At 37.9% G+C, this 17,972-nt stretch overlaps 1 protein-coding gene across 1 annotated transcript in view; it reads left to right on the forward strand.

Moving 5' to 3' along the window:
• The window catches only part of MORC1 (MORC family CW-type zinc finger 1), a 196,677-nt gene that overhangs the window by 77,961 nt on the left and 100,744 nt on the right, over positions 1-17,972 (forward strand). The window contains exons 11-13 of the mRNA XM_044669190.1: positions 3,757-3,821; positions 8,597-8,740; positions 9,835-9,989. Of these exons, the coding sequence (XP_044525125.1) occupies positions 3,757-3,821; positions 8,597-8,740; positions 9,835-9,989 (364 nt within the window). The remainder of the gene's footprint in view (positions 1-3,756; positions 3,822-8,596; positions 8,741-9,834; positions 9,990-17,972) is intronic.

Raw genomic sequence — 17,972 nt, forward strand, 5'->3', positions numbered from 1 at the left:
TAAGGTCCTTGAAAATATCTAGTCAATCTTTAGCTCTTCACCAATTCTTAAGAAATCAGAACCGAAGAAGACCTAACAAAGTCCTCCTTTTTAGTTTTTTGTTCAGTGCTACAAATTGTATGCTATCAGTTTAGTTTTTTAAAAAAATCCCTTACCTTCCATCTTAGAATAAATACTATATATTAGTTCTAAGGCAGAAGAACAGTAAGAGCTATGGAGGATAAGTGACTTGCCCTGTCACACAAGCTATAGCTTTTAGTAATAAAGCTTGAAGTCTACACAACCCATCTCTTTAAACTGGCTCTACACAATAAATATTTTTCTGCAGTCTATGGATCTTGTCCATGAGGAAGGTATTATTATTATTACCATTGTTATTATTACAATTATTACAAAATTACAATTATTATAATAATACTCATTATTTTTGTTACAATTATTCTCATATCATTACTGAGTCTACAAAGAATGCTACCAAAGGCTCTTTATTATAATACTTCTGATTCCAGCTGAAGAATATGCCATATAACATGTTCTCTGACAGTGGCTCATTTTATCAATTTGTTGCTTTGCCTATACCCAAATGTACAAATAGAAAAGTGGGGAGTAACAAGGTGGCACTTCCTAGCTGTGTGACCCTGGGCAAGTAGTTAAACACCTATTTCCTGGCCCTTACTACTGCTCTCTTTCCTCTGTCATTCTCAGTATCCCCACATATATCCAGCCAGTTGCCCTCAAACTGACAAGGACAAGATTTTTTTTTTTGGTAAAAAAGAGATGGTTTCCTCACTGTGTAATAAGCTAGAAGAGGAGCTCTTGTAAATGCCTTGCAGCTAAGTTTACAAATGGCTTTCCTCAAATGTTATCTTTTTTCCCTTCCTTCTTTCAGGTTAAAGGTAAAACTCTCTTATTGTTATTGATTTTTTTTGGCATGACCTTTTTATTTTATCTCTAAAAAAATTCTAATTTCCCATACTTCATTTATTCCAGAGGCCAGAGAAACAGCCAGTGTCTGGATGACTAGCTGCTTCTCTTGCCTTTTGCCACCACTCACTACCATTCTGGTCTGTGCCCTGTAGGCTATTAGCACAAAAAGAGTTGATGGGGGCAGCGGTGACATCTTTGGTCAGTTTCCCTTTACTAATAATGGGGAAGAGAACAAAGGAAATGGGCCTTCCATTTTGTGCATATATACTCAACAGCTCTGGGCATCTGAATTGTGGGTTAGTCTGAAGTATCAAATTCACCAATCATCCCAGGGTTTTTATTCCTTTACAAGGGACTGAGGAGTGGTTAAGAGATAGTTTCTGCTTGTCAAGGGGCTGCTTTCTTCTCCCTAGTCTAACCCAGGTCATTTGGCTTTTCTTCAGTGAGGGCAAATTAACTATTTCCTGGTCACCTGCTTTGATTAGGGGATTTGCAACCTGAAAAGGGAAGGAATGATGCCACTTTGTGAATGGAAGTAGCAGATGAGAAGATGATTTTCATTATACTGTTTAGGTCACAGGGAAATGGGAAAGGCCTGCAAATGAGGAGGTTGGAGAAAAAGAAGTTATGGATGCTTAGGTGAGAAGTGTTCCTATCCTGGGAGGGAGAGGAGACCCTAGACCAGTGATGGTGAACCTTTGAGAGATGGAGTGCCAGGACCTGCCCCATATGCTGTGTAAGCCCTGCCCGGCCTTCCCCCACACAAGGGAGGAGCAGGTGAAGTGAGGAATGGCCTTAGCAGTAGAGGGGAGAGGCCTCAGGGCTCTGCTCCCTTCTGGCTTTGCCACCTGTGAGCTGCCCACCTTACCTGTCCTGTGCTCCCATTGGCTGCTGGGCAGAGGGGCAGAGATGTGAAAAAATGTCATCCAGCATGGTGGAAATGGGGAGAGGAACAGCTCCACCCGAGTCCCTCTGCCTTTCTAGCAACAACCTCTGGGTGGGTGGGGGTGTGTATGTGAGGGATTAAATTTTGGTGGTAGGAGTTTGATCAAAAGCCAGTGCGCAGTTGCTTAAACACAAAACTTAGTTTATTACTAGGAAATATGGATAGGAAATAGTAAGGAGGAAAGTGAAAGTAATCTTACTATAGCTTGTAACTATACCCCAGATCCCAATCCTAACTAAATTTCTCTAAAAAAACCTACATCTATCTGCCTCAGAGGCAATATCTTCTGCTAGGACAAAGCCCTCACCTACTCTCACTACTCTATCTGATAATATAATCACGATCTATCTACCTGTCTACCCAAGTTATCAATGATCAAGGCTATTAAGGCTTTAAATTCCATTTCTCTGTCTCCAGCTAGAGAGAGCAAGTCACACACTCCTCTCCCCAGGAGACCTAGAGACAAAAGCCCTTTGCAACTGTCTCCAAAGGACTGACTCCCTTCAGCCACACTCTTCTAATTGTCACTACCTGACAAGTGGCACAGGAGGGGGCTCTTACTAAGAAATCTTTTTTTTTTAAACTCTTACCTTCCATCTTGCAGTCAATACTGTGTTTTGGTTCCAAGGCAGAACAACGGTAAGGGCTAGGCAACGGGGGTTAAGTGACTTGCCCAGAGTCACACAGCTGGGAAGTGTCTGAGGCTGGATTTGAACCTAGGACCTTCCAGCTCTAGGCCTGGCTCACAATCAGCTACCCAACTGCCCCCACTAAGAAATCTTATTACTCCTTTGCCTCTTAAATAGAAAAGTAGAAATTAATAAAAAAAAAACTATCTTAACAGGAGCAACTGAGTGCCCACAGAGAGCACCCTGCGTGCCATCTTTGGCACCCATGCCATAGGTTCACCATCACTGCCCTAGACTTCCTGCATATTTGTGAGAGATACTTAGAGTTCATTTAGGCCAACTTTCTTCTTTTTAGAATAGAAACCTAAAATCCCAAAGGTTAGGTGACTAACCCAAAGTGATGTTGGTAATAAATGGTAGAGTTGGAACTTAAAGACCAGTCTACGACACCTTGCTGCCCTCTTAATAATATCTAACATTTATATAGCTCTTGCTATGAGATCTTTACAGTTATCTAATTTGATTCTTACAAGAACGTTGGGAGGTAGGTGCCATTATCCCCATTTTATAGATGGGGAAAATGGAGGCAAATGGAGTAAAGTGACTCAGCCTGGGTCACACAGTTAGTAAATGTGTAAGGTCAGATTTGAACTCAGGTCTCCTTTGGTTCTGGCCTAGCATTGTATTCACTATACCATTTAGCAAAGATAAAATTATTATTTTGTCAGGTAGGGGTCAAAAAAAGGGCATAAAAGTCATAATAATTTGGAAGACTTGAAGAGATTTTTCAGGACCGTCTGACCCAATTCTTTCATTTTTATTTAGATGGAAAATGAAGGCTGGAGAAATTACTAAAGTTTAGATCACACAAACAGTTATTGGAAGAACCCAGATTAGAACCCAGCTTGCCTGGCTCATGAGAACTTTTTCTTTTTCCCATGGTTAACTTTTTAGTGGGAGCATTTATACTTTAAAATCAGCAAACATTACAAATCTGTGTTTGATCATGATTTTGTTGGTTATCCTGTGGAAGTGAGCCTCCCGGTTCAGGGAGCCAGAGTGAGGTGTGTTGGAGGTCAGAGAATAGCCCCTCACTTCTAAGGGTTGTTGTGAGAATAAAAGTAGCCAATACTTAGGAAAGCTCTTTGCCAAACTTAAAGCCCTCTATAAATACTGTCACATGACTATTGCTTTGGTTATTACTGTTCTACTCGTAATCACCTTTAATGTACCTGACTTGAATTGCTTTTTTAGGATATGTTAAAGAAAGCTTTGGAAGACTCAGAATTGAAGCAGAAGACGCTTAAGGAGAAAGAAAAGTAAGCGTCAGTCTGTCTGTCTGTCTACTTCATCGGAAATCAAATTTTGTTCTCTAATAGGCTGGTGAAATTCTTATTGTGATGCTTTCTCCCTCCTGTCACCCCCAACTCATCATATTATCTATAACTTGGTTAAATTTCCCAAACAGTATGATCAGCAAAACGCATGTATAAAGTACCTGTGCATTGTATTTAAACATTCTTGTGGGGTTGAGGCGAGCCTGGGCGCATAGAGGGTCGGCCAGTCTTTCGGGACCTAACAAGCTGGGCAGGACAGGTGTCTGTACCTAGAGGCAGTTTGGTTAGGACCAGCCTAGCTAAGTTCTGTGGCCAGGGAATGATTTTTGCAGGGGAGGGATGGTGGTGGGGATATGAGAAAGGATCAGCAGAAACAAGGTTTGGAGAGATAGTCCTCTGTGTCGGAGGAGGGAGCCCCCACATTGAGGAAGGTATGGATCTTGGCAGGATAGTGTGTGGACATGCACAAGGAGAACTATAAATGCATTGTCTATGTGACACCAAAATTCCTGTATGAGTTACTAAATGCAGACTGTTTGCCAGGCATGGTGCTAAGCACTTTACAATTATTATCCCATTTGATCCTCACAATGATCCTGGGAGGTGGGTGCTGTTTTGTTCTCTGTTTTACAGATTAGGAAACAGGAGCTGACAGAGGGTAAGTGACTTACCTAGGGTCACACGGCTAATAGTTATCTGAAATCACATTTGAATTCAGGTCTTGCTGACTCCAGGCATAGCACTCAATTCGCTATACCACCAGCTGTCTCTGAATGGATAAAAAGTTATCAATTCAGTCAGTGTCTGGTTGTCTAGTAAACACAACCATGTCTGTACATTTAGTTTTCTGCCACCAAATCAGTGCATTGCTTACATTATCTCTTGTTTTGTTGTTGTTAAGTCATTTTCAGCTGTGTGTGATTCTTTGCAACCCCTTTTGGGGTTTTCTTGGCAAAGATATTGGAATGTTTTGCCATTTCCTTCTCCAGTCCTTTTTACAGGTGAGGAAACTGAGGCAAGTGGGATGAAATGACTTGCTCAGTGTCACCCAGCTAGGTCTTCTTGACTCTAGGCCTGACTCTCTTTACACTGTACCACCTAGCTATCTCTGGATGTTTTAGTACTATTAAAATATAATTTCTATAGCACTTAAAAAAAAGAACAGTCTCTTCCAGAACTTTGCAGTCTTAATCAACCAATCAGCATATATTGAACCTATAATGTGGAAGACACTGTGCCAAGAACTGGATAGAAGATAGATGAATAGATAGATAGATAGAAGATAGATGAATAGATAGATAGATAGATAGATAGATAGATAGATAGATAGATAGATAGATAGATAGATAGATAGATAGATGGATGGATGGATAGATAGCGAGAGAGAGGTTTAAGAAGGTGCTGCACCCCAAGACAGAAAGAACTAACTTGTACTAAACCAGGAAAAGTATTTGCAGCTCCAAGATAGATCTGATCAGTAGATTATAGGTTATCTAAAAATGATTGCTTGATGTTATTTAAACAAAAGGAAACTTTGAAACATAAGATATTGTGGAGAAACTCCACTGACTAAACATAAGAATCATTGAATTTCAGTTACACTTTTATGAATCAAACAAGCAATGGGATATGATTGTTGCTTTCTGTAAAACTGAGATTCAGAAACAAACTAATGTAGTAAGTCACGCATGCAAGGAAATAAATATTGAATAAATGCCACACAAATTTTTCTTGAAAGTGAGAGGCCTTTAAAGTCTTCATTTTGATAAATGTGAAAGAAAAATTTTGATGATGACTATTTGTGGTCTTAATGCAGGGTATAATAGATGGTGTAACCTTTATTTTATTTAAGTACAGTACCATTATATCTGAAAATGCCAGCTGGCTTGAATTTGTTTCAAAAGCAAAATGCATTTTCATTTTGAAGTCAAGTTATAAACTCATAATAGTTTCTGCAGACATTTTGCATACTGGTCAACTCTAGCATGAGCATGTCTTCCCAAGCAATGCTGTGTTCTGTGTTAGTTATTTAATTGGTCTCTACTTTTGGCTTGTGGAAGAATATGAACCAAATCACTTAATGCTGAAAATGTGGTCATTATACCTAAAACTCTGTATGTGTATACATTTAAAAAATAGTCTTTTGCAAATACAGATCAGTCCTTATCCCTTTTTCCAAGTCTCCTGAGCTGAAAAAGAACTCAAGAGGCCATCCATTCCAGCACCCAGGCTCTGGCCTCATGCCTAAATTTCTTCTACAGTATCCCCAAGGAATGCTTTGGGTACTGGGCCCCTGAGAGAAACACTTGATGATTTCCAAGCAGTCCTGTTAATTATAGGATACTGTTGTAAGAATATATGGCTACTTAAAAAAACAACAACAAACCCTCACCTTCCATCTTAGAATCAATACTGTGTATTAGATCCAAGGTATAGGGAGCAGTAAGGGCTAGGCAGTGGCGGGGTTGGACTTGCTCAGGGTCACACAGCTGGGATATGTTTGAGATCATATTTGAATGCAGGACCTCCTGTCTCCAGCCCTGGCTCTCAATCCACTGAGCCACCTAGTTGCCCTCTGCAGTGAGAATTTCAATTTGATCTTTAGTGTTATACTTAGAAGACAGAGAGAGAGATACAGAGAGAGACAGAGAGACAGATATATAGAGAGAAACAGATACAGAGAGAGACACAGAGAGAGAAGAGACAGAGAGAAAGACCGGAGGAGGAGGAGGAAAGGGAGGGAGAGAGAGAGAGAGTGTGTGTGTGTGTATTCAGTAAGCAACAAGGCTAGTTTAATTTTTCTCTATTGAAATTTTTAGTATTAATTAATCTTTAAAGAAACTTATACCAAAACTCAATACAACAGTGATTTGGCTGAAATGACAGGAGTTAAAAATCTAATATCTTTGTTGACATATTTTATTAGCCTTTGAGGCTAGAAAAGGTTACCTTCCTTTCCTTGAGATCTTTACTAAGGTAGATTTCTGTCAGAATTGTTTAAAATGTACTCATGAGGAGTAAGTACTAGTGGCTCAGTGAATAGAGAGCCAGACCTAGAGACAGGAGGTCCTGAGTTCAAACGTGGCCTCGGAAACTTCCTAGCTGTGTGACCCTGGGCAAGTCACTTAATCCCTCATTGCTCTTCTGCCTTAGAACGCATACACAGTATTTTTATATTTTATATTTATATATTTATATTATATTATATAGTTTATATATATAAACACACACACACACACACGCCTTGGTTGGAGTCAGAGATCTGGCTGGTAACCAGTGGAAACTTTCAGGTCAGAAATTATTCCTGTGATTCTTTCTTAATTACTTATTAAGCTAATTATTACTCCATTTTTGTATATCAATACTTACAAGAATAATTTAGTGTTTTAGAACTCTTGTAGATTCTGAGAATATATGATTCTCTCAACTCACTGAATGTTTTTGCTTTTATTCATCTTGGGAAAAACATTTAACTTCTCTCAGACTCAGTTGAAACCTGTGAAAGAAGGTGGTTGGTTCATGGTCCTTCAAGGTTTCTTTCAGTTTTAAATCAGTCTTTCCATCTGTCTATCTAGCCATCTGTCCACTTATTTATTCAATTATCAAGCTAACTAGTTATGTTTTAAAATTTTTTAAATTTATTTAATTAAATATTTATCAATTATATGTAAACTTTTTTTGTGTTTTTTTAAAATTTAAACATTTATTAATATTCATTTTTAACATGTTTACATGATTCATGCTCCTACTTTCCCCTTCACCCCCCGCACTCCCCCCACCCATGGCCGATGCACATTTTCACTGGTTTTGTCATGTGTCCTTGATCAAGACATATTTCCAAATTGTTGGTAGTTGCATTGGTGTGGTAGTTTCGAGTCCACATTCCCAATCATGTCCACCCCAACCCATGTATTCAAGCAGTTGTTTTTCTTATATGTTTCCTCTCCTTCAGTCCTTCCTCTGAATGTGGGCAGCGTTCTTTACCATAAATCCCTCAAAATTGTCCTGGGTCATTGTATAAACATTTTTAAACATTCATTTTTTTTAAAGTTTGTATTCCAGATTATCTCTCTCCCATCCCCTGAGAATTATGGTATCAATTATATACATAAGAAGCCATGCATATTTCTATGTTATATAAAAGAACACACATACATACATACAACAAGGAAAAATAAAGTAAAAAAGTTATGCCTCAATCTGCACTCAGAGTTCATCAGTTCTCTTTCAGGCACTAGATAGCATATTTCATCATAGGACTTTTGCCTTGGAACGTTGTTTTGAGCAGAGTGCTAGCTTGCTATGTATGTACTTTATTCAGATACTTCAAGGATGCTGAGTATACCAACTTGTTCAGTTGTCTTCAATTGTGTCTGACTTGTCATTGGCTCTTTGGGGGTTTTCTTGGCAGAGATACTTGAGTGGTTTGCCATTTCCTTTTCCAACTCATTTTACAGATAAGGAAACAGAGGCAAACAGGATTGAGTGACTTGCTCAGGGTCACACAGCTAGGAAGTGTCCGAGTTTGATTTTGAACTCAGGAAGATAAGTCTTCCTGCTTCCAGGCCCAGCACTCTAGCCACTGTGCCACCTAGCTGCCCAATAATTTTTTGTAAAACCTACTAAGTAGTTTTTGGTATATTGCCTTGTTTGAAAAAGATTGTTGTTGTTTTAGATAAGTTAATAAATGACCTCTAGTAAACAGGAATGGCTACATATGGCTTTTTAAAAATATGTCTTTGAAAATATAACTCTAGAGAACTGAAAAAACCGAAGAAGCTTTATCTAATCTTTGGAGTGAACATAGAAAACAGAAGCCAAGATGGAATGTTCATTTACAGTAATTGCCGCCTGATAAAAATGCATGAGAAAGTGGGGCCACAATCAAAACCTGGGTCTCTGTGAGTATGGTTTAGTTTTCAGATGATCAAGGGGAGGGAGTGGAGAACAAGGGTGTTCAAGGAAGAGTCTATAGGTGGAATCAGATGAGTTATTCATCATAATTGAAGCAGGTGTCTTATTCTCTGTTCACCGCCCTCGAAAGATCTATCCACCTTTCCTGTCAATGCACAAACATAAATCTGCCTAACGTTATATTGACAGGAGTTATGGGAGTCTCCTGAGGGGCTGAGGGAGAACAACAGACTCTACTCATTCTAATGAACAACTTACTGTTGCTTTTATATTTCCTATTTTACTGCACTGTTAGAAAAAGCCCATCCCACCTCTTTCTTTTTTGAATTACGGAAAGAACATTGTGATTTTCCTATGCCAATTCTTTTTGTTTGCTGCTAAAACTTCTTTTAAAAGTACTCGCCAAATTCATAGAATTCTAGAAGAGTTAACTCTAGGTCTTTCTCATTGCTCTTGAATTCTTGCAGAGTTTTAACCTAATCAACAAACATTTATTAAGTGCTTACTGTGTGCTAAGTACCACCAAGCACTGGAAATAAATGAAATAGACCTTACCCATCAAGGAATCTACATTACATAGGGGGAAATATAAATATTATAGGAGATTATTAAATAGATATGGACATATATAATTAAAATAATATATGTATTTTATGTATGTGCAATTTATACAATTCTATATAAGAACATACCTAGCAGAGTTATAAGTGCTTGTGGAGAAATGATAACCTTAGTTTTCATTTTGAAAGTCTTCCCCTATGTGGAATTTTATTTTCCATGGAAAAATAATTCATAATTATTTTTAAAAAGGACTATTGCCCCATGAATCTCAGGGTGGTATGTTTTTAAAGTGATTGTATATTAATTTCTTGGTTGTCTATGGACATGTTAACAGAGTTCCATTAAGGAATTCAGTTGCAAAATGAATTTTTCTCAAGTTTTGTTTTTGGGAGCCTATATTAAGGACATGAAGTACACTGTTCTGCTTGTCAATGGAGAATTTAGGTGGAAAATTATCAGTGTGAGAATCTTTTCATTAGCTAAATTTCACAAGATTGTACTCATGTGTTTCTTTTTCTAGGCTTGGTGCTGGTGTGGTTGGAATTGTTAATATACCTTTGGAAGTGATGGAACCATCTCATAATAAACAAGGATTCCTCGATATCAAAGAATATAACCACTTACTTAAAATCATGGGACTTTATTTGGTCCAGTATTGGAAGGACACCGGATTCAGTAAGTAATGATATTGACATTCAGATTAGGAATGATTTGTGTTGATGTGTCTTTATATATACACACACACACACACATAAGTAATTATTTTTCAAGAATAAGTCTCCCAAGACACTTAATGTGGAAGTGCAGTGGCTACTTATATGCTAATCACTCAATGGTGATGGCCTGGCAGCTCTGACCTTCATTCCACCCTGGGCCAGTTTGCCCCTTCTTAGGTAGCCTAGTGACCCTTTGCTCATTGTATTGGTGCCAGACAATAGGGTGGACAGCCAAACAACTTCATCCCTTGCACAGTTCAGAACTCCTGAACCCCCATTCTCAGCCTCCTCTCAGGTTGGTACCCCCACTGTGTACTTCTTACTTCTTTATTAATTCATTCATTAAGGCGATCTGTGCCAGTACTTCAAAGCCTCAAAAGAAATCCCCCTTTACCTGCAAAAGCTACAAAAAGTAGCCCATTTGACATCAAATGGATAATACTGAAAATGGGAAGAATTGATAGCTGTTGTTGATTGAATAATAGAAAAGTATCATAAGGAAACATAAGGAAACAAATAAGGAACTATGAAAGCACATTAGTCTGCAGCCATATAGAAAAAAGTAATAGCCTCCAAAGTCAATATTTGATTGTGATATAGCATAATAATTGATAGACTTATTAAAATGTCTAATATACTCAATTTTAAAAGACAGGGAAATAGGTAATACTTTTTAAGAGGACTTCCCTCAACATTGGACAAAATGAAACACAAAGTTTGATACACATAGATAAGCTTCACTTTTATTGTTGTTGTTGTTGGGTTGTTTCAGGAGTGTCCAACTCTTTGTGTCCCCATTTGGGGTTTTCTTGACAAAGATATTAGAGTGGCTTGCCATTTTCTAATCCAGTTTATTTTACAGATGAAGAAAGCAAGCCAAAATAATCCCAATGCCACACAGTTAGGAAATGTCTGAGTCCAGATTTGTACTCAGGAAGATGAGTCTTCTGGCCTTCAGGTCTGGCATTCTATCTACTTCACCACTGCCCTTACTCAAAAAAGCCTTTTCTCCCAGGGCTTCTGTATATGCAAAACTTAAACTGTACAGAAGTTATATTGGCAAGGGACTTCATTGACCCTAGAAATAGACAACAGGGTATTAGCATAAATAACACATATTATATTCCTGCCCTTGAGAATTTAAAGGTAAAATTGATTTTTAAAATTATTACTTGAAGTTGTCATTTAAAATCTTTTTCTTTATTTTTACCTACCTTCCAGAAGAAACAGAAAGGAAAAGAAAGCAGAAATATTGAAAGAGAAATGAATATTCAGTTTGGTGTAGGGTTTGGGAATAGAGGGTGCAAAGGAGAGAAAAGAAAAGAGACAAACTAATTTTACTTACCATACTTGGGAATTCATGACTTGAAATACAAAAACATTAAGAAGCAATAATTCACCACAATACAACCTTTTTTTTTCCATGTGTTTGATTGTCCTGAATATTTGAAGATACATAATCCATTTGAATCCAATACATATTTGTTAAATGCTTACTATGGTGCCAAGCACTGGGGATATAATTTTAAAAAAATCTGGTCCTTCCCTCAAGGGGCTATCTAAAGAGGGAGACATACACAAAAGGAGGAAGAAAGTAGAGGGTGGAAGGGAAAGATAGGACATGAGGGAGTATCCAGAGCAGGACCATTTTGTTCTGAGGTATTAAAACCAGGCAGGGCAGCAAATGCAAGGTGAAGTGAGGTGAGAGTCCAATTTCTGCCCTCTTTAAAAGAAGGCATTGAGAAGAGTTAGATATTGATTGGGCCCTGTGGCCCTCCAAAGAGAAAGGAGGAGAAGTTGATGGAGTGTCAGTGAAGGCTTGAGTGAACAGCATAGTGATGAGCTTATCCTGGGAGGGGCATCTTGTCCCATTAGAAAACCAGGCAAGGCAGCAGTTGCAGGGTTGAAAAATATTTAAATAAATATAAAACATAGGAATAAATAAAACTCTAGAATAAACATACCACCTACATGTTGGCCTTTTGCCATTAAGAACAGAAGATAAGAAAAATAGGTAAGAATTTTCTACATGATCTTTTCGCTTGTCATTTTTATAAAAAGGAAGTCCTCGGAAATAACTAAGCTTTGAAAGCTCCCTGGAAACTTAATTTAAAAAAAAAATTCAGCTCATTAAAATTTTCATTATCCTGTCCATACATCATAATGTCACACCAGACTTGATCTTAACTTATAGCTACTTTCTTCTAGTACCCCCCCCCTTTTCTTTGCAACTAAGTCTCACTACTTTTTATATGTCATTTTCTTATCTTTCTAGGCAAGAGCCATAGGGCATAGTATACAGCAGTGGTTCCCAAACTTTTTTGGCCTACCGCCCCCTTTCCAGAAAATATATTACTTAGCCCCCTGGAAATTAATGTTTTTAAAATTTTAATAGCAATTAATAGGAAAGATAAATGCACCTATGGCCATCACCGCTTCCATGGATCGCTGCAGCACCCACCAGGGGGCAGTGGCGCCTGCTTTGGGAATCACTGGTATATAGGGAGAACTAGCCTTGGAGTCAGGAATTCAGTGCCTCTATGACTTTTGTCAAGCCACTTAGCCCTAGACAACTCTAAAACTATAAATTGAATAGAAAGTGCTGATTTGCATCAGCAAAGATGATTTCTCTCTAGAGCTTTCCCTGCCATCTTAGACATTTAGCCTACTCCTCTATTATACAAGTTACTATCCTAAGGAAGGACCTCTGTGACTCACCTCTCGAAATAATTTTCTTGTCACTTACTTCCCTAAAAATTTTCTTCATGATATTTGAAAGAATAAAAATATTACTTTGTGTTTTTCAAAGTACTTATAGTTAGACAGACTTGTAGCCTTTCTTTCCATTCATCATGTTCTTTTTATCTTTTTATCCTCAGCCTCTAGTACAGTGCCTAGCTCATAATAGGCATTTAATAAATGTTTATTAGTTGATCGATTGAATAAATCCATGAGCAAAAGACACACCTAGAAATGGGGATGAAGGGGTTATATTAAGATTGGTGCAAGGCCTATTAAAGAGGGTTGAAGGAACGAATAATAGTAATAATCATAGCTAACTTTTATATAATACTTAACAGTTTACAAGTGCTTTGCATATGTTATCTCTGAAAGGAGAAAGGAAAGAGTTTCTACCTTGCTTGATCCATGCATCTTACTTTGTCAGTGAGCCTTCAGATTTGAATATCCAAATTGAGCTAGGTAATGGAGAGCTGAATGAGTGGTCTCTGTAAATAGCTGCAGGATGATCAGCCCTCTGGGCAAGGCCACAGAAACAACCAAGCATGTGCAATGTGTGACTGATACTTGATGCCTGTAGTATAGGCCATGTGATTTTAATATTGGAGATAATGAGTATTTGGGTAGAATTTTTACCTTATAAATAAAAGATGCAATCTTTGTATTTGCTGTAAATCTGATCTGTTTCTCTGGAAAATTGTGTGCTGGTTTGAATCGAATCAGCAGAAAGGGAAATGCATAGATAATGACTTTGTGTCACTTATAAAATCTACATTTGCTTCTGGCAGGGTTGATGCTAGATATCTCAGAAACATTTTTCTTCATCTGACCATCTTTCTTTTCTCCAAGTCTGACCTCACCTCACTACCTTTTTCTGGGGTTTTTGAAGCTTCTGGTGCCATTGCAGCAAAATGAGACCATTAGTCATTAATTTGAGGGGTGGGGAGAGGCAGGAGAAGGAAAGAAACAGTAAATGAAATTTTGGTTTGAGCCAGAGCATTTATGTAGAACTTATTGTTATTGAACTGTTCCAAGATAGAGCCAAATTGAGCTGGTGTACTGAGGCAAATTTAGGGTACAGTCAGCATCATGTTTCTCAAAGTAATCTGATATTCCAATTCAATAAAATTTACAGATTAAAATAAATTATGCTGATATTCAAATATTTTTTATTATTCATATGTATGTGGGTATATATGTATAATTTATACACATATATAATATGTATATATTTATAAAATCTCCTTTTAAAAGGGATAAACTCCAATAATCAATTGTAACCAATTGCTTTGGTAGTTGATTTCTGACATTCTTTGGATCTGAGTAGATATGATCATAGTAAGGCAAATATTGACCTAAAAGAAGGAGGATGTATAAAACCTCTCTTCTGCCTTTTTACAGTTAAGAATCTCAAGTTAAATAAATAGAGTGAAGACAAAGCACAGTTGGGACTTAAAAAAAAGATTTGGATAAGGAAACAATTCTTTTAATTTCTCATCTGGTTTCCTCATTTTAAAAAAAAGTTTTACTTTAAGAATGTGCATATAGTTCATAATCCAATTAATTTCTAGAAATCAAAAGAGAATCTATTTTGCTAAAAAAAAATTCAGGTGATAAAGATTTGACCTGAGAGGGAGGGGTCAGAGATATAAGAAGAGAGATGATTTTATTTTATTTATTTAATCAGGCAAAAGAATATTCTAAGGAAAACAAATGGGTTTTTAAAACTTAGATAGGGAGAAAGAGAAAGATCAAAAAATGAATAGGATCTCTGTCTGGTCTAATTAGGATCATGATAAATAGTTCCAGAGAGAAAACATTGCTGAAGTCTTTTTTCTGTTTTGGCAGAGAACAAACAAGTCAAAAATGGATAATAAAGGATTTATAGACTCATTGGATAAATTCCAGAGCTGGAAGGGACCACAGAGTTCTTTCTATCTATTAAAACCTCTTCATTTTACAGTTGTGGAAACTGAGCCCGAGAGATATGAAGTGACTTAGCCTAGGTCACACAGGTAACAAAGTAGAGACAGGATTTGATCCCAAGTTCTGAAACTCTGGAGCTTTCATTAAGGAGATAGATAGCACCTGGATGCCTTTGATGAGTTCAGGTGAGCAGGTCCAAATGAACTTTTTCCATGGTACTTAAAAAAACTGGCAGCTGTGTGTGGGGGGCCCTTGTCAGTGATGCCTCTAAGATCATCGAGAACAGTGGAGAAATCATAGAATTGGAGAAGGGTAGATATCCTTATTTTCCCTGAAGGAAGAGAATAGAAACCGCCAGTTAGAGGCCAATGAATTCAACTCCAACACCTAAAAAATTTTTAGAATGTGTTATTAAGAAGATAGTGAGCATCTAGAAAAGCCAGTTTGGGCTGAAGTCATCTTGTGTTAACTCTTGTGTTCTTTGTGCTAATTACCTTTTCTAGATGCTCACTAAATTAGGCTTTATTTCTTTTTCTTATGAGGTTGTTAAGATGGTAAGATGGTAGACCAGAGGAATGCCAATAGATGTCATTTTCCTAGATTTTAGCAAAGTATTTCACAAAGACTCTCTGTTATTCTTGTGAAAAATCTGGAGAGATAGAAGCTAAAAGGTAATGCAGTTAGATGTGTGTAAAACAAGTTGAATGATTGGTATCCCCAAAAGTCATCGGGAGTAGTTTGTTATCATTTTGAACAAGAGAGGAAGCTAGGGATGTGTGGTTGACCTGGTGCTTTTAATTTTTATCAATTCCTTAGAGAAAAACTTAGATAACATATGAAAAAGATCTATAAGAAAAAGTCAAGATTCAAAGAAATCTTGAAAACCTCGAACACTGGAATAAATCTAACAAGATGACTTTTAATGGGGATAAATGCAATGTCAAATTAGATTCATAAAAAATTAATAGTGATAGGTGGAAAAAAAAGTAATTAGTCAGCAGTTTGTAAAAGTCCTGTGTTGATGAAGATAATTTTTACTATTTTGTTATTCATCAGGAGAGCAGTGAGGTGGTACAGTGGATGGAGCTCAGGCCTGGAGTCAAGAAGACCTGAATGTAGATCCAGAATCAGACTAGCTGTGTGACCCTGGGCAAGTCAGTTAACTCTGTTTGTCTCAGTTTCTCCATCTGAAAAATGATCTGGAGAAGGAAATGATAAATCCCTCCAGTGTCTTTATCAAGAAAACTCCAAATGGGATCACAAAGAGTCAGACATGACTGAAACAACTGAATAACGACCCCTCCCTAGCCAGATCACATTTAGAAAATTATTTTCTCTTTGAAGTGTCACATTTTAAAGAAGGATATTGATAAGTTGGAGGGCATCTAGAGAAGGGTAGAAAGAATGGCAAAGAGCCTCAAGTTTATGTCATGTGAGGATCAATTCAATGAATTGGGGATATTTACCCTGGATAAGAGAAGACTGGAAGAGATGTGGATATATTAATTTTTCTTAATGTGAAGGGCAGAGGGCAGCCAAGGGGTAGCCAGGCCCAGAGATAGGAAGTTCTGAGTTCAAAGGTGACCTCAGACACTTCCTAGTTATGTTACCCTGGACAAGGCACTTAACCCCCATTGCCTAGCCCTTACTGCTCTTCTGCTTTGGAACCAATACTCAGTATTGATCCAAAGGCAAAAGGTGAGGGTTTAAGAAAGAGAGAGAAGGCAAGGGGTTGACCTGTGGAAGACTTACTGCTTACCTCCCAGAAGGCTAGCCTAGAACAATGTGAGTAAGCTACAGAGAAGTAAACTTGGGTTCAGTGCCATGAAAATCTTCCTAATGATTAGGTCTGTGCAGCTGTGAAGTTGAGCTCTCCATACAAAGACTGAGTCTGTGTGGTTGAATACTCCCACTGGGGATGGTTCTATCTTAGAAGCGAACTAAGCTGCCTGGCTGCTGATGTGCCTCTTGGGGAAGCCCTGGTTGACCAGAGCTCATTGAATAGCAGGGCTGCCCTGTGTGCCTGGGTCACACAGCTTCTCACTGAGGGAGGGTAGAATGGAAGCTTTTCAGCCTGGCCCTCCACACTTGTCTGCCTTTTCAGATTGATTTCGTATTATTCTAGAAACTCTGCATGCCAGCCAAACTGGTCTTCTAGTTTATTCCCCGAATTTAACACGCCATGTCCCATTTCCATGGCCTTCCCTTAAAAGTCCAGTTTCATTCAGGGTTGAGCTCAGGTACTCCCTCTTACCCAAAGCCTTTCCGGATGGCCCAAATCTTTAGTTCTTTCTTGGCATTTGCTTATCTGTGTTTATTTTATTTTATTACTTTATCTTATTTATTTATTTACTCATTCATTCATTCTTTCATTCATTCATTTATTTATGTGCTTGCTTATTCATTCATTCATTCATTTATATGTTTATTTATTTTTAAGATCTTACCTTCCAGGCAGCTGGGTTGCTCAGTGGATTGAGAGCCAGGCCTAGAGACAGGAGGTCCTAGGTTCAAATCTGGTCTCAGACACTTCCCAGCTGTGTGACCCTGGGCAAGTCACTTGACCCCCATTGTCTACCCTTACTACTCTTCTGCCTTGGAGTCAATACACAGTATTGACTCCAAGATGGAAGTTAAGGGTTTAAAAATAAAATAAAATAAAATAAATTAAATTAAATTAAATTAAATTAAATTAAATAAAATGGAAGCTAAGGTCTTTTTTTTTTTTTTTTTTTTTTTTTTAAACTCTTACCTTCTGTCTTGGAGTCAATACTGTGTATTGACTCCAAGGCAGAAGAGTGGTAAGGGTAGACAATGGGGGTCAAGTGACTTGCCCAGGGTCACACAGCTGGGAAGTGTCTGAGGCCAGATTTGAACCTAGGACCTCCCGTCTCTAGGCCTGGCTGTCAATCCACTGAGCTACCCAACTACCCCCTTTACCTTCCATTTAAAAAAAAAACGGAACTGTGTGTTTTATATAGACACTGTGGGGTCATGGGAAGATGACTGACCTTGGAATACACGGCTTTAGATCCTATGTCTGTCCTATATTAGCAGTGTGATCATGAGAAAACTGCTTAACCCTTCTGATACTCTAGATTTTGTAATTTGTCAAGATGAGTTAGTTGAAGACATTTGACTGCTAGGACTTTTTTAAATAGACTTTTGTGTTCTGGACCAAGCAAGGATGTTATACCTTTCTGGTAGAATGCAAGCTCCTTAAATTAAGAGACTACTTTTTTTCCTTTTTGTCATTGTATCTTACACCTGACACAGT

This window comes from Gracilinanus agilis, chromosome 3 (assembly GCF_016433145.1).
Source record: "Gracilinanus agilis isolate LMUSP501 chromosome 3, AgileGrace, whole genome shotgun sequence".
Taxonomy (NCBI): domain Eukaryota; kingdom Metazoa; phylum Chordata; class Mammalia; order Didelphimorphia; family Didelphidae; genus Gracilinanus; species Gracilinanus agilis.